At 43.3% G+C, this 23514-nt stretch overlaps 1 protein-coding gene across 3 annotated transcripts; it reads left to right on the top strand.

Annotated features, from left to right (window-relative positions):
- The first annotated feature begins 2008 nt into the window (after positions 1-2008).
- ptger2a (prostaglandin E receptor 2a (subtype EP2)) lies at positions 2009-21830 on the top strand. 3 transcript variants are annotated; one of them, XM_061683432.1, is made up of 3 exons: positions 2009-2126; positions 10396-11318; positions 21608-21830. In XM_061683432.1, the coding sequence occupies exons 2-3, from the start codon at positions 10470-10472 to the stop codon at positions 21656-21658; spliced, it is 900 nt and encodes a 299-aa protein (XP_061539416.1). In that variant the 5' UTR covers positions 2009-2126; positions 10396-10469; the 3' UTR covers positions 21659-21830. The 3 variants fall into 3 exon arrangements, with proteins under 3 accessions (XP_061539416.1, XP_061539408.1, XP_061539398.1); XM_061683424.1 differs by lacking the exon at positions 21608-21830 and adding an exon at positions 17618-18890 and having other exon boundaries at positions 10400-11318; XM_061683414.1 differs by lacking the exon at positions 21608-21830 and adding an exon at positions 17618-18890.
- Positions 21831-23514: the final 1684 nt, after the last annotated feature.

The raw sequence follows: 23514 nt of genomic DNA, 5'->3' as shown, positions 1-23514 counted from the left end.
GGGTTAGGCTCCAGCACGCCCGCGACCCCAGTGAGGAGAAGCGGCTCAGAAAATGGATGAATGGTTCTCACACTTTTTTTTTTATTTTTATTTTTTACAAAGTACCACTTAAATCAAATAGCTCTCCAAGTAGCAGCCTGACCAACATGAAAATAACAGTAACCTAGTTGGCTTAAGTGTTCATAAAATCTCATCGAAAGACGTTTTATTCCTAAAAAGTATATTAAACATTATTGTAAGCCACTGTAATATTATATCGTTTGAACATCAACAATGCGCCTCAATACAGTCAAATAAAAAAAATAATGCCCAACAAATAATTCAGTTAAGATGTATTGCATATAAGTTAAGATTCTACCAAAATAAATGTTTTTAAAAAACATCACTCCTTAGAAAGTAAATGCAAATCTGTTGAATTTAAACGTTAAATACAACTAGTATATTTTAGGCAGTGATTCTTTCGCGTACCACTAGAGGGAGCCCACATACCACTAATGTCCTAACACCACACTGAGAATCTCTACAGTACTGTAATGTAATTTCGAGTTTGTTGTAAACTGAGTGATTGCATTTTATTAAAGTTATATATTATTTTACCACAATAATACTACAGAACAGGATTCGATCAATAACCTCGTCGCCATACCACAGGTGACAAAGGTACTCACACTGGAGAAGTGCAGATACTTGAAAAATGAACATTAGCGAGGTATGCAGAGGTCTCTGATAAAGGTCAAAGTACTGATTCAACTCCTTCACTGAAGTAAAAGTTTCACAAACAGAAAAGAGCACAAACTCTGAAATGTAACTCAAAAGTAAAAATTAATATAAAGCAGACACCAAAAAACTAACTTCAAACTTCAAGCTATATATAGTATGTTGTTTTTACACACCCCAAAGCTTGAATTCTGTATTACAACAAAAGAATAGAGCCGTCGCTTAAATATGACATAGGCAATGCATGCTATGCCCTTTATATGTGATTCTACAACATTTTTACTCTGTATTGAAGGACACGCGTCATTTCCGCACCGTCTTTTGTAGTGCGCGCCACCAACCGGGCCAGCGCGGGAAATGAATAGGGCATTCACTAAATATAAAAAGTAATATACTGACAAATGAAGCAAGATGTTAGAGGAGATGAATGGCTTAATCAGCACTGTGTCATTTCCTGTAGTTGTGGCTTGGGTGAAAATTACTTTTTTTTTTTTTAAAACCAAAAAAAGTTCTGGATTATAGCTTTAAGTACAGTAACAAATTATTTGTACTTCGTTGCGTTCCATTACTGCCCTTTACAACAACAACAAAAAGTTCTGTCCTGTTGTTGCTGATTATGACTGTGATGAATAGTTGATGCTGCCTGGAACAAAATGCAATTCAAACTGCTCATCTTTGTGTAAACAGGGACTGATTTAATGATATTTAAAATGTGACTGTAAAATTTGACTATATGATTAGAACATTTAGTTGTTTTAAGGTCTTTCAAGTTTTAGCATGCAATACAACTATGATGCATACATGTACATCTTACGCATATCAACAATTTTTTAAACTGTACATATTGGGTGCACTGTATGATAAATCAGAATTATATCATTATGTATCACTGTCTAAAACATACTTCTGCTTTCACCTAGGCTCTTTTTTAATACAAGTATCTGTACTTCTACTTATGTGAGTACTTTGCTGTCTGTGATTAATACGAGTGTTACCTGTATTGTATGAATAATGATTTAGACCGTCAGCTTTTGCAATATGAAAGTCTTCAGAGCAATCGTTTTCCATTTTATAGATTACCAAAAGTGTCTGCACGTGACTGTTGTCACTTTCTGGAAATACAATGAGTGCAGGGCTGTATGTGGTTTTACTTTCTGGAAGTACAGTGACTACAGTCCTCTCTGTGGTTTTACTTTTACTTACTTTTCGAGTTGTGCAGGACTGTGCAGGACTGTGCAGCAGAGGGCGTGGTCACGCCGCATGACGTCACCGCACCTCTCCCACCAGCCAGTGTCCCTTTATGTCAGCTCCTTCTTCATTTCTCTTCATCTCCGCGCACGCACGGATCTCGCTTTTCCCCACGCAGAGGACTGGATACATGACGAAGAGGAGCGAACCGCTGCGCCAAGGTGATAACTTTGTTGTCGTACATTGTTTTGGATGTGCTCTTAGTTTGACTGGGAACGCTCGTTCACATTTGACGCGACTTGGAGGGGGAGGAGGAATAAAACAAAACAACAACAAAATTAACACCCACTCACGTCCAAAGCGTTCTTTTATAATTATATGTAATATGTTAATTCAGCATTCGATATTTGTTTTTTTCCCGCCCCTCCCATTTCAATTCTCCACACAGTTGCGCACAAATATTCAACTAGACAGATATTTAATTAGTTCTAACTGTGACCAAGGTAAAGCAAGTCAAAAGGTGAGCTCGCATGTAATGACATAAAATATGCAACAATGTCAATGCAGCAATCGGAAAGACACATTTTGGAGCGAAAAGAGGAAGTATATGTTTCATTTTGGATGCTTTTCATTTGGTGGGAATCATATTAAAAAAAAAAGAAAAAAGAAAAAAAAAAGTTTCGACATTGTACCGAAACGCGGTTCTTTGCCTTGCGCAAAAAAAAAGGGGGGGGGGGGGACTGATTTGGGTCTTATTTAGCACCCATTCTTAGTGGAATCAAGCATTATCCAATGCGTCTAGCAAATGAGAACCAAACGTCTGAACCTGAACGTCGAAACAACTCCATGGAGCTATATACGTAGAATCATGGCAGCGATATAGAATTCTCCCCTTTCCGAAGAACCAGTCACGAACCCCAAAAGACCTCAGGTGGTCTGCAATGCTGTGGAGTATTTACACACAGAGTGCAATATAGAACCTCTGAAGCACCTTCATTTTTCAGAGTGTAGCTTTCGGACAGCATTTAATGGCGCTCCAGGCTGTCTGGTGTCTGTTAACTGTCAAAAGGGAAGGAGCGCGTTACGTTATATGTCCATTTAGTGCCCCACCTGGGCTAAAATGGAAAGAGTCCAAGGAGAGGAGCCTAGTAGGGATGAATGGGTGGAAAAAAAACATTTGTTTGAGTATATGTGATTGCCGTGCCAAATAGTTGAGGTGTCATCATGCTGTCTGGGTCATTTTAAGTACAATTTGTGTGTTATAATTTCCAATGGGCAAAAGGTACAGTTGCTGGTTTTATATTTTCGTATTAAAAATAAAACTTTAGTGCATGTATTTATGATGTTTGTTGTTGCTGTTTATCTTTCTTTTTGAACTGATATCCTCATCACTATAATTGTGATGTGTAATGATCATCCCGAGAGCCTTGTAAACCTCCTACGAAGGACACTGATTTATTTAGAAAAGCATCAACAAAAAGTGCACATTGGAAAGTGGTTTCTTGTTCACGAAAGACGACACACAATGCACAATTAGTTATTGCATGAGTGTCTTATGCTTTCGCCATTTCATGACATTTGCCGAGTACGGTACAGTACCACGCAAAAGCTTTAAGACCTTTGATCACAATCTATTTAATGATGCAAGTTGACCTCTGATTTATTTGAATTTAGAATCCGTTTTCTTCCAACAGAAAACTGGATTAATCCATTTAACGCAACTGTCGACGTCATAAAAGACCCTGTAAAATGAAATCAGATATGTTTCGAAAATACATGATTCATGTTTGAAGATACAGTATTTGTTGAAAACATGCACAAAGACTGACAACTATGTAGTACACAATTGTGGAGATATACTGTGAAACTGTTTGGCACCCAGCCACACACTTGGGCGTCCGGTGCAAGTCACCTCTCCCCCACTATGTAAACATTTGAGCGCCTTCATTGGCATCTGCGGTTCTGCGGTGCAATTGTGAGTTACATAGTTTTTATTACTTGCCACATTTGTACAACTACAGTGTACAATGTAGCTAGATAGCTACGCCTACACCCCGGAAATGCGTCTTACCTTGATGCCACAACTTACAAAACAACTTACTGTCATTTTATAAATTCCCAAACAAGCATGTGACGCCCACCTGCCGGCCAAAAGAAGCCTGTTAGCTCTTGAGCTAGCTGGTGGCTAGCGTCTCTTGTCATAGCATGGAAAGCGCCCCGATGACCCGTCGGGATAAATTCCATCCACCGGAAGCTTCAAGTGGATATATTTTATATTATATGTAGGAATATGTAGGCATAAAAAAGATGCTTGATGAAATAGCATCCATTTTTCAGGGGGGCATAGTTTTACGCTTTCAGTGGACACGCCCACAGTGTTTGAGAACGGAGACAATGGCTTGATTTTGCATCGTTTTGAAGCCTCAATTGAGATAATTTTTTTAAAAAATAATTCAAATTAGGCACCGTTGTTAACAACTCTGGTGTGTAAAATTTACAAGACATATTTTACATATTTTTTTTTTTACATATTTTCACTTTATGGGGACTAAAACCCCTAATGATGACTACAAACAATGGACTTCGTTTTCCCTTGCCCGGACGCGGGTCACCGGGGCCCCCCACTGGAGCGAGGCCTGGTGGTGGGGCTCGAAGGCGAGCACCTGGTGGCCGGGCCTGCACCCATGGGGCCCGGCCGGGCACAGCCCGAAAGGGTAACGTGGGTCCCCCTTCCCATGGGCTCACCACCTGTGGGAGGGGTCATAGGGGTCGGGTGCAGTGTGAGCTGGGCGGTGGCCGAAGGCGGGGACCTTGGGGATCCGATCCCCGGCTACAGAAGCTGGCTCTAGGGACGTGGAATGTCACCTCTCTGGCAGGGAAGGAGCCCCAGCTGGTGTGTGAGGTCGAGAAGTTCCGACTAGATATAGTCGGACTCGCCTCCACACACAGCTTGGGCTCTGGTACCAGTCCTCTCGAGATGGGTTGGACTCTCTTCCACTCGGGAGTTGCCCACGGTGAGAGGCGCCGAGCAGGTGTGGGTATACTTATTGCCTCCCGGCTCGGCGCCTGTACGTTGGGGTTCACCCCGGTGGACGAGAGGGTAGCCTCCCTCCGCCTTCGGGTGGGGGGACGGGTCCTGACTGTTGTTTGTGCCTATGCACCAAACAGCAGTTCAGAGTACCCACCCTTTTTGGAGTCCTTGGAGGGGGTGCTGGAGAGCGCTCCCGCTGGGGATTCCATTGTTCTGTTGGGGGACTTCAATGCTCACGTGGGCAATGACAGTGAGACCTGGAAGGGCGTGATTGGGAGGAATGGCCCCCCGATCAGAACCCGAGCGGTGTTCTGTTAATTGACTTCTGTGCTCGTCATGGATTGTCCATAACGAACACCATGTTCAAGCATAAGGGTGTCCACACGTGCACTTGGCACCAGGACACCTTAAGTCGCAGTTCGATGATCGACTTTGTGGTCGTGTCATCGGACTTGCGGCCACATGTCTTGGACAGTCGGGTGAAGAGAGGGGCGGAGCTGTCAACTGATCACCACCTGGTGGTGAGTTGGCTCCGATGGTGGGGGAAGATGTCGGTCCGACGTGGCAGGCCCAAACGTATTGTGAGGGTCTGCTGGGAACGTCTGGCAGAATCCCCTGTCAGAAGGAGTTTCAACTCCCACCTCCGACAGAACTTTGCTCATGTTCCGGGGGAGGCTGGGGACATCGAGTCCGAGTGGACCATGTTCCACGCCTCCATTGCTGAGGCGGCCGACCGGAGCTGTGGCCGTAAGGTGGTCGGTGCCTGTCGTGGCGGCAATCCCCGAACCCGTTGGTGGACACCAACGGTGAGGGATGCCGTCAAGCTGAAGGAGTCCTATTGGGCCTTTTTGGCCTGTGGGACTCCTGAGGCAGCTGATGGGTACCGACTGGCCAAGCGGAATGCAGCTCTGGTGGTCGCTGAAGCAAAAACTCGGGCATGGGAGGAGTTCGGTGAGGCCATGGAGAAAGACTTCCGGACGGCTTCGAGGAAATTCTGGTCCACCATCCGACGTCTCAGTAGAGGAAATCAGTGCACCGCCAACATTGTGTATAGTGGGGATGGGGCGCTGCTGACCTCGACTCGGGACGTTGTGAGTCGGTGGGAAGAATACTTCGAAGACCTCCTCAATTCCACCGACACGCCTTCCCATGAGGAAGCAGAGTGTGGGTTCTCTGAGGCGGGCTCTCCTATCTCTGGGTTTGAGGTCACCGAGGTAGTTAAAAAGCTCCTCGGTGGCAGGGCCCCGGGGGTGGATGAGATTCGCCCGGAGTTCCTAAAGGCTCTGGATGTTGTGGGGCTGTCCTGCTTGACACGCCTCTGCAACATCGCGTGGACATCGGGGACAGTGCCTCTGGATTGGCAGACTGGGGTGGTGGTCCCTCTTTTTAAGAAGGGGGACCGGAGGGTGTGTTCCAACTACAGGGGGATCACACTGCTCAGCCTCCCTGGTAAGGTCTATTCAGGGGTGCTGGAGAGGAGGGTCCGTCGGGAAGTCGAATCTCAGATTCAGGAGGAGCAGTGTGGTTTTCGTCCTGGCCGTGGAACAGTGGACCAGCTCTACACCCTCGGCAGGGTCCTCGAGGGTGCATGGGAGTTCGCCCAACCAGTCTACATGTGTTTTGTGGACTTGGAGAAGGCGTTCGACCGTGTCCCTCGGGGAGTCCTGTGGAGGGTGCTTCAGGAGTATGGGGTACCGAACCCCCTGATACGGGCTGTTCGGTCCCTGTACGACCGGAGTCAGAGTTTGGTCCGCATATCCGGCAGTAAGTCGGACTCGTTCCCGGTGAGGGTTGGACTCCGCCAAGGCTGCCCTTTGTCGCCGATTCTGTTCATAACTTTTATGGACAGAATTTCTAGGCGCAGCCAAGGCGTAGAGGGGGTCCGGTTTGGTGACCTCAGTATTGCATCTCAGCTTTTTGCAGATGATGTGGTTCTGTTGGCTTCATCAAGCCGTGATCTCCAACTCTCACTGGAGCAGTTCGCAGCCGAGTGTGAAGCGGCTGGGATGAGAATCAGCACCTCCAAATCTGAGACCATGGTCCTCAGTCGGAAAAGGGTGGCATGCCCTCTCCGGGTCGGGGATGAGATCCTGCCCCAAGAGGAGGAGTTCAAGTATCTTGGGGTCTTGTTCATGAGTGAGGGAAGAATGGAACGGGAGATCGACAGACGGATCGGTGCGGCGTCTGCAGTGATGCGGACTTTGTATCGGTCTGTTGTGGTAAAGAAGGAGCTAAGCCGAAAGGCGAAGCTCTCAATTTACCAGTCGATCTTCGTTCCTACCCTCACCTATGGTCACGAGCTGTGGGTCGTGACCAAAAGAACAAGATCCCGGGTACAAGCGGCCGAAATGAGTTTCCTCCGCAGGGTGTCCGGGCTCTCCCTTAGAGATAGGGTGAGAAGCTCGGTCATCCGGGAGGATCTCAGAGTAGAGCCGCTGCTCCTCCGCATTGAGAGGAGCCAGATGAGGTGGCTGGGGCATCTGATTCGGATGCCTCCCGGACGCCTCCCTGGTGAGGTGTTCCGGGCACGTCCCACCGGGAGGAGACCCCGGGGACGACCCAGGACACGCTGGAGAGACGACGTCCTTCGGCTGGCCTGGGAACGCCTCGGGATCCCTCCGGAAGAGCTGGATGAAGTGGCTGGGGAGAGGGAAGTCTGGGCGTCCCTGCTAAAGCTACTGCCCCTGCAACCCGACCCGGATAAGCGGTAGAAAATGGATGGATGGATGGATGGGGACTTTAAACCTTTATAATTTGTACAGGCAATATTTTAAGTATCATTTTATTATTATTAACGGCCACATAAGGGTAAAAATGTTAACCACAATATATTTGAACTGCAAAACAAGTAACCCTTCACCCATTGAAGCTAAAAGACAAAAAAGAATCGCTGATCCTAGCTGAAATGAACACTGGCGAGGTATGCAGAGGTCTCAATAGAGGAGTATTTTTCCAGAAAATGGTCACACTGTGAGCTCTATGACTTCAGGGGCATTCAAACTGGGAGCTTACAATACAGATAGGGTACAAAAGAATACCTGTCAACAAAACTATTTAAAAAACAAAAGACAAGTGGACCAATTTGTATGTTTGCTTCGTGGTTCATGGAGGAACAGATATGTGATACCATTGTGATTTGGGGGGGGGGTAGTCATTTCTATTCACACCAATGTGACTGATATACGCAAACAAAACATTTTCTCCGGAGCTTCTCAGTAAAACTACAACTACAACCCCAATTCCAATAAAGTTGGGACGTTGTGTTAAACATAAATAAAAACATCCATCCATCCATCCATTTTCTGAGCCGCTTCTCCTCACTAGGGTCTCGGGCGTGCTGAAGCCTATCCCAGCTATCAACGGGCAGGAGGCGGGGTACACCCTGAACTGGTTGCCACCCAATCACAGTAAAAAAAAAAAAAATTTGCAAATCATGTACGACCTATATTTAATTGAATACACTACAAAGACAATATATTTAATGTTCAAACTGATAAACTTTATTGTTTTTTTATCAAATAATCATTAACTTAGAATTTTATGGCTGCAACTCGTTCCAAAAAAGCTGGGACAGGGTCATGTTTCCCACTGTGTTACGTCACCTTTTCGTTTAACAACATTCAATAAACGTTTGGGAACTGAGGACACTAATTGTTGAAGCTTTGTAGGTGGAATTCTTTACCATTCTGGCTTGATGTACAGCTTCAGCTGTTCAGCAGTCCGGGGTCTCCGTTGTCGTATTTTACGCTCCATAATGCGCCACAGATTTTCATTTTCAGTCTAGTATACCCGCACTCTTTTACTACGAAGTCACGCTGTTGTAACACGTGCAGAATGTGGTTTGGCATTGTCTTGCTGAAATAAGCAGGGGTGTCCAAAAAAGACGTACAGCATATGTTTCTCCAAAACCTGTATGTAGCTTTCGGCATTAATGGTGCCTTCACAGATGTGTAGGTTACCCATGCCATTGGCACTAACACAGCCCCATACCATCACAGATGCCGGCTTATGAACTTTGCGTCCATAACAGTCCGGAGGGTTCTTTTCCTCTTTGGCCCGGAGGACACGACGGCCACAATTTCCAAAAACAATTGGAAATGTGGACTCGTCGGACCACAGAACACTTTTCCACTTTGCATCAGTCCATCTGAGATGAGCTCGGGCCCAGAGAAGCTGGCGGCGTTTCTGGGTGTTGATAAATGGCTTTTGCTTTGTATAGTAGAGTTTCAAGTTGCACTTACAGATGTAGCGCCGAACTGTATTTACTGACATTGGTTTTCTGAAGTGTTCCTGAGCCCATGTGGTGATATCCTTTACACATTGATGTCGGTTTTTGATGCAGTGCCGCCTGAGGGATCGAAGGTCACGGACCTTCAATGTTGGTTTTCGGCCTTGCCGCTTACATGCAGTGATTTCTCCAGATTCTCTGAAACATTTGATGATATTATGGACCGTAGATGATGAAATCCCTAAATTCCTTGCAGTTGTACGTTGAGGAACATTATCCTTAAACTGTTGGACTATTTTCTCACACACTTGTTCACAAAGAGTTGACCCTCTCCCCATCTTTGCTTGTGAATGACTGAGCAATTCAGGGAAGCCCCTTTTATACCCAATCATGGCACCCGCCTGTTCCCAATTAGCCTGTTCACCTGTGGGATGTTCCAAACAGGTGTTTCAACTTTCTCAGTCTTTTTTGCCACCTGTCCCAGCTTTTTTGGGACGTGTTGCAGCCATAAAAGTTAAAGATTATTTGCTAATAACAATACAATTTATCAGTTTGAACAATAAATATCTTGTCTTTGTAGTGTATTCAATTAAACATAGGTTTGAACACAAACGGTGGAGCGACCGAATGTAGACAGATAGTAAAACAATGCTCACAGGCTTTTTATCCTTTGTGAAAAATGAATAATATTACTGCAGCTTAATGAGTAAGTTGTGAAACTCTTCTGCGTGTGTCTCTATCGTCTGTATGATACTGCCCCCAGGTGGCCAAGGCGCACACGCCAGAGGGAGCGGCACGACGTCCATTGATTTTAATTCTTTACATTATTTTTAATTATGTAATTATTGGATGTTTTTTTTTCAAGTACAATATTATAGAATGCTATTTTCGTCATAAAAAAAAAAAAACTTTAAAAATGGAAAGATGGGGAAAGATGATGATACGAGTGTTTTGAGTTACGAGTGTGGTCGCGGAATGAAATAAACCCGTATCTCAAGGGAACACCCTATCTTTGTTCATCTGTTTATGGCAGAAGGTACAAAATGAACCTGTGTATCCACTTTTGGTGACGTTTTTGTTTGGTGGTGTGCCTTGAGAGCTTTTCTAAAAGGTTGGGAAACACTCCTCTACTGAATGCAACTCAGGTTGTAACTCGCCTTGACACTGTCAGAGATAAAAGTGACGTCAGGTCTGGATATTATCCTGCTCACAATGTCGTATTTGTGTTCAGACAGGATGGCTGCCGACAACGACTTAGTGAAATGTTTTTGACACCGTTTTGGAAAGGTAAAGACATATTTCCGGATGACCTTGGCACACTTTTCAAGCGTGATGGAATTGCACGACTCCTGCCACAGCAAGCACCACGTCGATTCCAGGAAGAGTCCCGTGATCAGCGCCATCATGTTCGCCGCGGGCCTCCTGGGCAACGTGGCCGCCCTGGTGATCCTGGAGATCCGGCGGCGGCGAGACATGAAGGCCGCGGACTGTCGACGACGGGCGCTTTTCCAAGTCCTCATCACGTCGCTGGTGGTCACAGACTTGGGCGGAACGTGTCTTGTCAGTCCGCTTGTGCAGCTGTCGTACTCGCACAACATCACCTTGGAGGGAATGTCACCGAACACTCACGGGGTGTGTGCTTACTTTGGATTCAGCATGACCTTCTTCAGCTTGGCAACCATGTCACTTCTCCTAACAATGGCTCTAGAAAGGTCCTTCGCTATCGGCTACCCCTACTTGTACAATCGGCATGTCACCAAAAAATTTGCCTACATCACAATTCCAGTGGTTTTTTTAGTCTCTTGTCTATTCTGTCTCCTCCCGTTTGTGGGATTTGGGAAATATGTACAATATTGCCCCGGCACATGGTGCTTCATTGACATGAACCCAGAGTGGAAGAAAGACCGAGTCTACGCCAACCTGTACGCCACTGTCATGTTAGTACTGGTGCTGGCCATAGTGGCGTGCAACGCCTTTGTAGTCTACCAGTTGCTGCGCATGTACCAGCGCCGTAGGAGGAACGGAGGCTCCGTCACAGCGAGCACACGTTCCAAGAGCGAGCGCTGGCCCACGTCTATGGCGGAGGAGGTGGAGCATCTCATCCTGCTGGTCTTCATGACTACCATCTTTATCATCTGCACGCTGCCCCTCGTGGTAAGAGTGCTGCAATTTATTCTGTTACTTAAAAATAATCTAACTCAAGGAAAAATAAGTCCTCCAAATAATTACTTGAATAAGAGTAAGTACTCAGTACTGGTAAGTAACTTTTGATTGATTGATTGATTTTTTTTAAATCAAAGCATAAACATCGACTCGACAAAAATATAAAATGGGAATGTGCAAATTCAGATATTGCCCAACAATATCACTTCAGCTGAAACAATAATACATACAATCTTTATAAAATAACATAATTCCGCGACAAGAAACTGTCTTAAATGTACTTTCTTTGTTTACACACATGAAACAGCACAATCTGCTCACCAGGCAGAGATTATGTAACTGTTTTGTGTTTTATCAATAAGCATGACTTAAAAGGATGATATTTCAACAGACGTACGTATAACTTTATCAAATGTTCCATATTTGATTGAAGAATCAATTCTTTCATTGAAAAGCCAAAACATGAACATTAAATTCAATATTACTCACCCCGCTGGATCAACCCATTCATTCATTCATTCATTTTCCGTACCGCTTCTCCCCACACGGGTCACGGGCGTGCTGGAGCATATCCCAGCGTCCTCTGGGCGACAGGCGGGGTTACACCCTGAACTGGTCGCCAGCCAATCGCAGTGGACCAACCCATTCAAAAACAAACAAATAAATCAATAAATTCACCCACCATCCCTAAACGCTAACAAAGTCCAGTTCAAAATGCGAAATGAAAAGAGCCCCTTCCCCTCCTAAATTGGCCCATTCAGCAAAAAAAAAAAAAAAAAAAAGCATCATTCCTCAAGCTTGTCAAGCCCAACCTCTGCTCTTTCGCTAAACCCTACCCTACTTGCATGTTTTCGTCAGCATGATGCTAATTAATAGCTAACCTACAATTATGTTGAATTTCTGGTTTATTCCCATTTATTCCAATGAAAGGTTTGCAATTTTGCTGAATTCTTGGAATTTTACAACAGACATTTCTTGAGCGGGACAAACAGTCAAACCCACATTTAGAAAATGAAAACACGGAGAAGACGCTTGCACTGAACTAACTGCTTTCTTAAAGGCCACGACTGCGTTTGTGACGTCTCTCACTTGGCCCCCCGTCCCTGAAAGGCTTATCAACACTCGACTGTACTACAGTGTGTGCGTGTGTATGGGTGTGAAACTTTCAACTTAATTGCACTTCATAGAACCAGTTTAATTCTTTACTTTTGCTTTTATTATGTTTTTATTATGGCTTGATATTTATATTTTGCAATACACTGCTGTTTTGTTTTGTTTTTCCATTTAAAAACGTGACAAAATAATATTGGTGTTTTTTGGGGGGTTGGAACGGATTAGCGTAATTTACATTAATTTCAATGGGGAGAATTGAGTGACTGTACGAGTAAATTGAGTTACAAGCTTGGTCACTGAACTACTTAAACTCGTCAGTCAAGGTGCAACTGTAGTTCACTGTAGTTCCGGATAACAAACTGAATATGACAGCAGTTAGTTGTTTCAGTGAGAACCAAGTTAAACTATGTTTACTAGAGATGCGCATGTACCACCTTTTTTTCAAACCAAGTAAGAGTCAAAGTTCGTACTAGGTCTTGCAGTTATGACATATGTTTTATTCGAATATAACATTATTTTGAGCAACAATTTGTCATTAGTGACATTTGAACATCCAACTCGATGTTTTTCTAATAGTCCGGCCTCATATTTCTTTTAAATGTAGCGCAAAGCATTTCAGTTGTAAAATAAAACTGCGTGATGCATTCTTTGTTTTTAAAAAGTGAGGGTTCTTTTTTGTGAAGAGAAGCTTCCCTGCATTATCTGCTTGAAGCCTGCGTCGGTTTTCATCCCCCCATTGTAGGCACAGAAAGTACCACCGAAATTTGATAGGGCAGACATTTGAACGAGACATCGCAGCCACGGAGGGCCATCGATCAACTGGTGGTTATCTCGGGTCAGCGAAGTAGCCAGGACCAGGCAGTCAGAGGCGGCGCAGTGTGGCGCCCGCAAACCCGACCCTCCTCCACCGTGGCGACGTGACGGGGGCGTGGCTGGATCGGCGGGGCGGAGCGGAAGACGGGGCTCAGAAAATTTGGTGTTGGCTGCCACTGACGGGACAGGCCCGCTTCCGTTGCCGCCGTTGCGGAGTTCGTCATCCATTTTGCAAAGCATAATTTGCAGTTGGCTTTAGTGTTGTCATCCTTGTTTACCTTAAAGTTTCTCCACAATGCTGGAATGGCTCCTAGTCCACCTGGTATATATCAGGCTGGTAAATTGATATTGGATGCGGTAGTACCGGAGCATTTGTACGAGTAAGACATACAGTATCGTATCGGTGCATCCCTAACATTTGTTTATCTCGTTTTTATCAGTTGAGTTGAAAAAGAAATATAGAAATAAATGAGCCCTTGATTGCCTCTTTGTGCTTAAGAATAGAGCAAATGGTCGATTTTGCCAAACCAAACTGTGTAGCAACATCAGAAACACCGTTTTCATGTTTAGATATGATTTCCTTCTTTTTTAAACAGTAATACTATACTTGGACTTTTGTAAAAGATATGGCGGCGTGAAATACGTCACGCACATAGCGAACGATGTCTACGCTGCGCAAGAGAAAGCACAACCCGAGCATTCTGCGTGGAAGCCAAGACTGTTCGAAGATTTGTTGGAAAACCTTGTTGGTAAAGGGATTTGTTCACTAATAAGGTTGCCTTTGTGGAAAGTGTGTTACTTTTTTTGTGAGTTTTTTTGACTAATCCTGGTAACTGTAGCTGTTCGGCTACGATCCACTTCTATTTAAACCTTTGCCATTGTAACTGGCCCATTGCAGCCCTCTAGGAAGATTCTAAACGACTTCCACACGACTAGAAATGCATAATTTATGAAGAATTTCTTATATACTCTCATGGATAGAGCAATATGATACCACAGGTTATTTTGATCCCACAGGATCATATTGCCTTTTTCAGCCAATATAAAAACTGGGCTGTGCATGTTAATATTTTAGCGTATTGGCAGAGAGAAAATGATGACCGGAAAGACCCAATCTACATAGTAATGAAATGGAAGTTTTGCAGTTCTTTTTTCCCCCAAATATTTTTTGCAGTTTGTTTACACGCTTGTGGTATGAGAGCTTTAATGGGTCAAGATAGACTTTCGTCACACTCTACCTGACATTGAGCACTTGTCAATTGGCACTTGAGCACTTGGGAAAAAAAAAAAAAAAAAGGTTTTGCAGTTTTAAAACTGGTAGCAAGATTTGAACAAAGCCTCACCTCAACAGTCAGACCGTCTGTCTCTGGTTGTTTTTCCTCATGCGCTGTGAGTTCTTAAAAATCAAATTCGAGGAACAAGATGGTGCCAGAAAGGACAGGAATTTTTTTTATTTTTTTTTCACAGATAGTTTTTCTAATGTACTACTGTCAGGTCACACCAACAGTTTTAACAAAAATGACAAAAGGTCATGTATATTGTTCAAATTCGGCAAATTCTCCCTTCAAGGGGAAACAGACACCATAGTCTAGGAGTCAAACTTGTTTTCATCATGGGGCACTGTCCCCGTTGTAGTTATGATTGCACTCAGTGACTAGTTATAACTGTGAAAACATAAATGTATAATGGTTTGACGTGTAATGGTATGCTTAAAATTACAGTTCGGCAGGTACCTTGCTTTTAAGTTCACAGTTTGGTTTACATGTGCTACAGTACAGAAGGGGATCCAAATGCAGAACAATCCGCTTATCTTTTGGGTAAACAGGGACAAATTTAATGACACTTCAAATGAAACATAAACAGCTTACGTCTTTGCTTTTTAGGAAAGTGCTTCATTAGTAGTTTTTTAGTCTTTTTCTTTTTTTTTTTTTAAAGAACTGAACAGTCAGAAATGTTGGGCTATAAAAACTAATAATGAGGGCTTGAGTTTGACACCAGTGCAAAAGTGGCGATATCACTGTAAAAATGTGGCAGTGTTTTGTGCGTGAATGAAACGAAGACAAACTATTATCAACTAACGGAGTGACAGAAATATGCAACTGTGCAAATAGAAAGACAAAGGTTTGTAAAGTAAAAAAAAAATACAAAATGACATGCATATTTTTTGTTCTTAACAAGACCTTTAACTCCCACCCCCTTTTTTGAAATGGTCTTTTGTCAACTGGTTTCGATTCTAAACACCTACACTGTTAACACGACAAACTGCTAAGACGCGAAATGATCTCAAGACTCAGCCTGTTCCTCCTCCGATTGATTGCTCCTGTCTGGGTCGAGACTGAGTGTGGACACACAGGAAAAGTGGAGGCGGGGTTGTAGAAAACAAAAGAGTGTTCAGGCCACCCACTCACCCATCCAGTTTCTCTTCACTAGGGTCGCGGGCATGCTGGAGCCTATCCCAGCTGTCATCGGGCAGGAGGCGGGGTCCACCCTGAACTGGTCGCCAGCCAATCGCAGGGCACATACAAACGAACAACCATTCGCACTCACAGTCACACCTACGGGCAATTTAGAGTCTTCAATCAACCTAGCATGCATGTTTTTGGGATGTGGGAGGAAAGCGGAGTGCCCGGAGAAAACCCACGCAGGCACGGGGAGAACATGCAAACTCCACAGGGGGCTCGAACCCCGCACCTCAGAACTGTGAGGCTGACGCTCTAACCAGTCGTCCACCGTGCTGCCTAAGTCATCCTTGTAATATTAAAATGTTTTAATCTTGAAAATATAGGCTTTTTTAAAACAAAATATAGAATATTATTGTGGGAAGATTACAACTATAAATTGTGGTGTATTTCTTTTTCTTTTCAGGGGGCCCTAATACTTCCTTCATAATAAAAACTACTACATACTAAAAAAATGAAACATTTTATCTGCAAACATTCTGACTTTTTTTCTTCGAAAATGAAGACTTTGTCATATTTATGATTATACGGTAGTTTGTTAGAAAAATCTACGCATTTGCACTTATAAAATGTATTCTATGTTAACTATAACCCCATATAATCTTTTGTTTTCGTGCAAGGATAAAAAAGTAGACCTTGTTCCTTTCTCACTCTGATATTGTATTATCACTTTACTGTGGGACAAAGGTCACTGATGGTGCAGCGGTACACTCGCCTGACTTTGGTGCAGGCAGCGTGGGTTCAGTTCTCACTCAGTGACGGTGCGAATGGTTGTCCGTGTCTATATGTGCCCTGCGACTGACTGGCGACCAGTTCAGGGTGTAGTCCGCCTTTCGCCCGAAGTCAGCTGGGATAGGCTCCAGCGTCCCGTGACCCTAACCAGGATAAGCGGTGTTGAAAATGGATGGATGGATGGATGGATGTGGGACAAAGCAAGATGTCTGTGCTATTTGTCATTATTGTCAAAATGCTTGTCCTGTCTCTTATATGTTACAGGGTTAAAATTTTTCCCATGACATCATTTTTCTCTTCTTTTCACTGTGGCCCTAATACTCCTTTGTAGTGGAGTGCAGTGTTTCCCAAACTTAACTGCACTAAGACACATATTTTTATATTACAAAAATCTCATGGCACTAAAAAAAAAAAGCATATATACTGAAATAATGATGATCTCATGTCAATGTCTTCACAAATGTACTTACTCAGTGTGAAATCTCGGCCAGTTTAGTTGAACACAAAGCTATTATTCTGTTTGAATGGCAACACGTGGATACACAGGTTTATGGTACCTTCTTCATCTAGTGGAAGTCCATTTAATTGTTCTGCCTGCCACTATATGTCACTAGCATAGATAGATTTACAAAAATACATTATTTGTCGTAAATTAATTATAATTTTCGGAACATCCATCCATCCATTTTCTGAGCCGCTTCTCCTCACCAGGGTCGCGGGCGTGCTTGGAGCCTATCCCAGGTGTCATCGGGCAGGAGGCGGGGTACACCCTGAACTGGTTGCCAGCCAATCGCAGGGCACACAGAAACAAACAACCATTCGCACTCACAGTCACGCCTACGGGCAATTTTAGAGTCTCCAATTAATGCATGTTTTTGGGATTTGGGAGGAAACCGGAGTGCCCGGAGAAAACCCACGCAGGCACGGGGAGTACATGCAAACTCCACACAGGCGGGGCCGGGGATTGAACCCGGGTCCTCAGAACTGTGAGGCTGATGCTCTAACCAGTCATCCACCGTGCCGCATTTTCGGAACAATTAAGTGAAATTCGAAAATTTCCTGCTTCACACCTGATTATCTCTCACGGCACACAAATGTGTAAATAGTGATATAATGTAAAAACCTTAGACACTGCCCAGCAAATGCAACACCCTACTTTTCATCTCATTTCAGATACGTGTGTACATCAATTCGGTTGGGATTCGCAGCGAGTCCCACCCGCTGGACTTGATTGCACTCCGTTTCATCTCGGTCAACTCCATCATCGACCCCTGGGTCTTCATCCTCCTCTCTCCTGGCGTGCTGCACTTTTGCTGGGCCTCCATCTGCCGATCTCCCCGAAGAACTTTGAAGGCTTCTCGGCTCAAATCGTCAAAGGCCAAAGAGATTCAGGCAAACGTAGAGATGTCGCGCACAGAACTGGAATACGGAGAGTCATTTCCACCTCTAGAAAATATATGACTAATAATTATTCTTCTTTGTTTAATTATTTGATAGTTCTATTTATTTTAGCTCTCAAAAGGTCACACATTTGGAACCTCTTGCTAATCACATGAGGCACAGAAGTTTTGGCCATGTTGTTTATCTATTTTTGGGCAGTTCCACTTTTATCAGCCGCTTGCAGTTCCTTATCATTTCCGGGTTGTTTCCACACTACTTGTAGTACAGATACTGTATGTTCACGCATGTCCGTATTCTGTCAAGCTATGTGCTCTTTCAGACAACAATACAGTTAAAAGAATGTGCAACAAAGATATAATTAAAAAATATATAGATATATTTCATGTGTTGGTATGGAGAGATCCCCTGGCATTCACAAATTTGCCTATTTGCGGATTTTTGGGGGGAAGCCGTCATCCGTTATTTGCTGAAAACCTCGGCTATTTTCCTTGTTGTGCTCAGGCCAAAGCATTAATATTATTAAATTGTCGCCATCTAGGTATTGTTGTTAGGTGTCATTCATTAACTGTGTTTCATTGCCTGCGTTTGGGATGTCCTCTCATGTTGGCTGTCCTTGAATGCACCTCGCGCACAGCCAAAGTGAAAATGTTTATTTTTCCTTTCCTCCCAGCTACAGCTACTAATGGCCATGCAGTCGACTTTGGAATTACAATTTGGCTGTATTTCCTAACACTGATTTGTGTGTAAATGCCCAAAAGTGAGTGAAATGACAATTTTTGTGTAAAGTGCTAGGGCGCATATTTGTTTGCCCATCGTCGTTGTCATGTCATTTTGTGCTAGCGTGTTATTTGGGCGAGTATGCTAGCTAATACGAGTGATGAACCTCATGTGAAGGTGGTTTGTTTGTGTTGAGTAATTTAACTACCGAATACAGTCTTTCATGTACCATGGGTTCATGATTGTGTACTTGCTAGATGTATGGTGTTGATGCTTTATGATCCTCTCTGTTTGAGTTTCATCTATACAAAATTACAAAACCCCTTTTTTTTGGGGGGGGGGGGGGGATGGGCGGGGGTCATCAATCATTGGTGGATTTTCCCTATTTACGACAAGGCTCCATCCCTATCGTTAACCGTTATCTGCACAAGATATACCTTCATTGGTACAAACGCGACGGCACACCCTCACACCAACACTTCATCCATCCATATCGGGCTTGGAGTTTGACACGTCTTCTCTATTGGTATATGTTCTAGGCTGCTTAAAGCAGATATTTCTGTTGTTCACTTACTTACTGTGCATGTGATGTGCGTGTTACAGCAGTGTGCGTGTGTGTGGTTATGCAAATGTCAACGTTTTGTCACCATGTTCTCTCTAATTTAGTAGGACACTGCAGTCTTGACACTTTATTTTGCCGTTTCAAATGTGGTTAAGGAATTACGAAATGCCCCACCCCATCCAGACAAGAAGTCACTTTTTGTTAATTTCCCCAAAATAATATAATTCTAAAACTATTAGGTTCTTACATTTCAGGCAGGCTTATTATTGTTAGGAACATGCTGTGTATGAAATCTACGTCTCAGTAATTAAAAATGCTTGAACACAATGCTATGTGACTGTTAATGTAACGTGGAAGTCTTGTGCCATGTAATTACTCACTGTAGACGAACGTGAGCTCACTGATTGTGCCTGTATGTCATCCAGTAAATATTTGGTCCAACCTGCTTTGTTGCACTTCTCTCACACACACTCAAATTGATTCCATATTGTGAGATTAGTAGAAGCGCCCTCTAATTCCACATATGTAAATACTTATTTTCAGAACTATTGGGACAATGAAAGGGTTTTATTTGCCTTTATACATCCCTACAATACATTTAAAGTCCCTGGAAAGTGAAATTAAATGTCAAAGAATGTTGTTAACAACGTTGCTAAATTTGACTGATTCAAAAAAAAAAAAGAAAAGGTCAAGTTTATAAAACGACAAAATTGGGAAAGATCAAGCTGTTCTCCACTCTTAAATGCTGTGGGTGTGTCCAATGAATGTGTTGAATCCACACCCTACTCAAATACCAATGCTACAACTTGGAAGAATGGATGCTACTTCGGCTAAGGTCTTTCGTAATCCTACACATAATGTTTGAGCCCCCAATATATGTCCACTTAAAGCCTCCAGTAGCTGGAATATATCCCACCAAGTCGTCGCACAACGAGGCTCTCTAAAGCAGCCCCACGCAGTGGACTATTGGAAGGGAAGGTGCATTTTCACGGTGTCGGCACAGCTAGCAAGCCAACCGCATGTCACTATTGCATCGGAGAACCGCTGATGCGAACAAAGGCGCTCGAGTTCTTATATAGTGGGGGAGGCACGATGCTCATGCTGGAGTTCAAAGTGCGTCACGTGGCGTTGTTTCAGCCAACAATCAGAAAACCTCAAATGGTGAAAAACAGCTTCACGCTAGATCTCGACATTTCAAGTGAAGATCTTGAATGTGACTCTGGGTCTTAATCTAGGGCAACATTTCTCTGATGTGTTGCACTGCACTAGTATTTTGTTTGTCTTTGACATTTATCAGGTGATGGATTATATTCCCCGCTGCAAGGTCTCACTCCTTTCTTCACCCGATCTGTCCCTCCTTCCTCTTCCGCAGCCATTAGCCAGTCAAAGTGAGATAATAACATTGATCAAGAGTTATGATCCCAGAGTGGAGACATTAAACGCCAGTACCAATTTGCATCTGCATGTCCCCTTAACCCTCCCCCCACCACCACCCTTTTGGCGCATTTCAATTTGCTCTTTTCATCTTGCCATAAGCAAAGTGCACCCCGAGGCAACAAACACTGTTACTGGTTTCTGCACTGGCAACCAATATGTTAATCAAAACACACGTCATTTGAGTAAATGTTTTTTGTTAGTTACGACGACCCGTAATGTATCCTGCATGTGTACTGTCGCACTAATAAATAATTAGCATCCTCCAAAGCAGCCAGGAACCCGGAACACGACAGACCTAATCTAGTTTATTCAACACAATTGATTTGGTGATTAATTAGCATTGTCCATTTAATCAGATCATCTCCGAAATCGGCGGAAGGAAGAAGACGATGTGTTTGAAGTACTGGTTTCTCCTGGCTCTTTAAGAGAAAATGGGTTTTGTACAGATTCTTGAGCAAGTCAAAGGTTAAACAAAACAGGCAGTCAGTCCTAGGTCATGGGGTCATCAGCCGCAGTGGAAAAACAGCTGTGGGGGGAAGACGACAAGTAAGACAAATTGTCCCATTTGCGCTGTGGCTTCACTGAGAGGGACGTGCAAAGATTTGAATACGTACTTATTTTTGACCTGGCAAACGTGCTCTGTGCAATTTGATCACATGTTTGAAATCAAGTTAATTATGTGTTTTCGTTTTCTAAATAGATATAATACAATCATTATTTTTGCTCGGATGGAAACTTGCATTATCTCTGCTTACTTAAGGGGCAAAAATACTAATTAGAATGTCAGACCTGAACCAAGATGTGTTCAAGCTCCATTTTTAAATGAACTCATCAGCTACACCGTTAATAAGGGAACATTCCGCTGTTAATAGCCTTTACAACAGCTATATTTGTCACAAAATCACACACATAAATAAATCATGCTTAAAGCTTAATCCAACTGTCTTACTTGCTGCAGAAACGTCTCTGCACAGTGACTATATTTTCCCTCGAGTTCAATAAATGTAAATTTAAATAACGGCTCAATTGACCAATTGTTTTTCCAGGGCCTTCCCGGCAGGTGGGAAGTTGAACCGTCTTTGAAGCCACATTGGTAAAAACAAATGGGACACTGGTAAACGTGCATCTGTTCGAAAAACATTGACTGACGCTGGAGTAGCCGAGCCGACAGACACATGATGAAACACAAACACAGCACGTCTGTGTTTTCAAAATCTGTCTTGAAATAAACATTGTTTTATCAATTTATTGTGCTTACCACATGAGAGATGGCCCACGGAAAATAGTTCAATGTAAATATTTGTTCGGACAGCATGGATAGAATAAAATAGAGCCTCTGTTTGTTGGAGCAATAAGATTATAGTGACACTTTGTTTAAAATCTTACTAGAAGAAAATGTATGTCCACAATACTACTAATAAAATCATTTCAGATATGATTGGTATGCACAGTTAGGAGCAGCAATTTTTATCGTTTGAGGAATTGTATGTTATACAGATGACTCCTGCAGATCTGGTTTGAAAGCACAAGAGCAGTTGCCAGCACATATCTAAAGATTAACAAGCTTATTGACATGAATGATGTGAAATATACTAGAAGACAAAAAGATTAAAAAGTGAAGATGACAGGCTATGCTTTGACTCCAAATGTCATATAACAACAGAGAGCTGTTGAGTCAGCAATGTGTTGTGTAATAACCACTGATCCTAGGACATGTTACACTTTCCAAATTTCGTTTTCCAATCATTAATGAGCCAATGCACATATTTTAACTGAGAAAAATCTCAAAGCACACCACCAAACAAACAAAAGTACTTACTGCATACTGAAATAACGATGAGCTCTCAATTCACTCACAAATGTACTTAACTTGTGCACGCCATGACTTATTCTGTTGTGTGGATTCGCAACAGGTGGGTGCACAGGTTTATTGTACCTTCTGCCATCTAGTGGAAGATGTTCTGGATGTAACTATAAATTGCCGGCATAGACAAAGACCAACAAAAATGATACTAAATAACGAAACAATTAACAATCTGCTCCAACTGTCGTGTCGCTACCTGGTTGCACATTCTTGAGTGCATGTGGGTGTGTGATCATGGAAGGCCTGTCAGAACTAGTTCCAAGTAGTCGGTAAATGAAGACTCCCAGCAGAGCCTGGAGCAATCGAGCTGTAATCCCATGACTCATGACCAGATACTCAACTTCCAAAAGGTGTGGTTAAGGATCTACACCCCGATTTTGTTGATGACTTTGGACAAGAGGCAGGGTACACCCTGGACTCGTCGCCAGCCAATCACAGGTTGGCAATTTTGAGTCTTCAATAAACCTAACATTTTTGTAGTGTGTTAGAGCATTTCAGGGAAATTAAGTTTGTGTGAGAGCATTTCAATAGTGTGCCTAACAGCATTTAAGTGGTTTGTCTGAGCAAAAAAAACACGGAGAGAGAAAAAAGAAAACGAAACGTGTTTCTCATTCTAATGTTTTGAGGAACGAGAGCAAGTCCTCTTCTGTTGCCATTCTCTCAGCTGACATGCGCTGGAAGCAAGTTGTAAATAAGATACTGTACGGCTACCAGAACGCAGGACGCTAGCACTCACAGGTAGACGTTTCTCGTTCGAATGAGAAACAAGTTTCTTTTCTTTTTTTTTTTTGTCCCTTTAGGGGCTCTGTACATCTCTGTACATTTCAGTAGTGTATGTGTACAAAAACAAAGTCAGCAGTGCCTATGAGCATTGTAGTAGTGCAACTAAGAGTGTTTCAGTGGTGTATATGAGAGAATTTCAGTCGCGTGCATGAGAGTGTTTCAGTAGTGTGTGTTGTAGTGTGTAGAGCGTTTCGAGAGTTTCAGCAGTATGTATGAGAATTTAAGGTAATTCTGAATTATGCCCTGGCGGCCTTTCATACACCCATTCACACAGACATCTCTCTGGGATCAAGAGCATTCCTGAAG

This window comes from Phycodurus eques, chromosome 1 (genome assembly GCF_024500275.1).
Source record: "Phycodurus eques isolate BA_2022a chromosome 1, UOR_Pequ_1.1, whole genome shotgun sequence".
NCBI classification, from domain to species: Eukaryota; Metazoa; Chordata; class Actinopteri; order Syngnathiformes; family Syngnathidae; genus Phycodurus; species Phycodurus eques.
The sequence above is the reverse complement of the archived record's forward strand: the minus strand, read 5'-3'. Positions and strand labels throughout refer to the sequence as shown.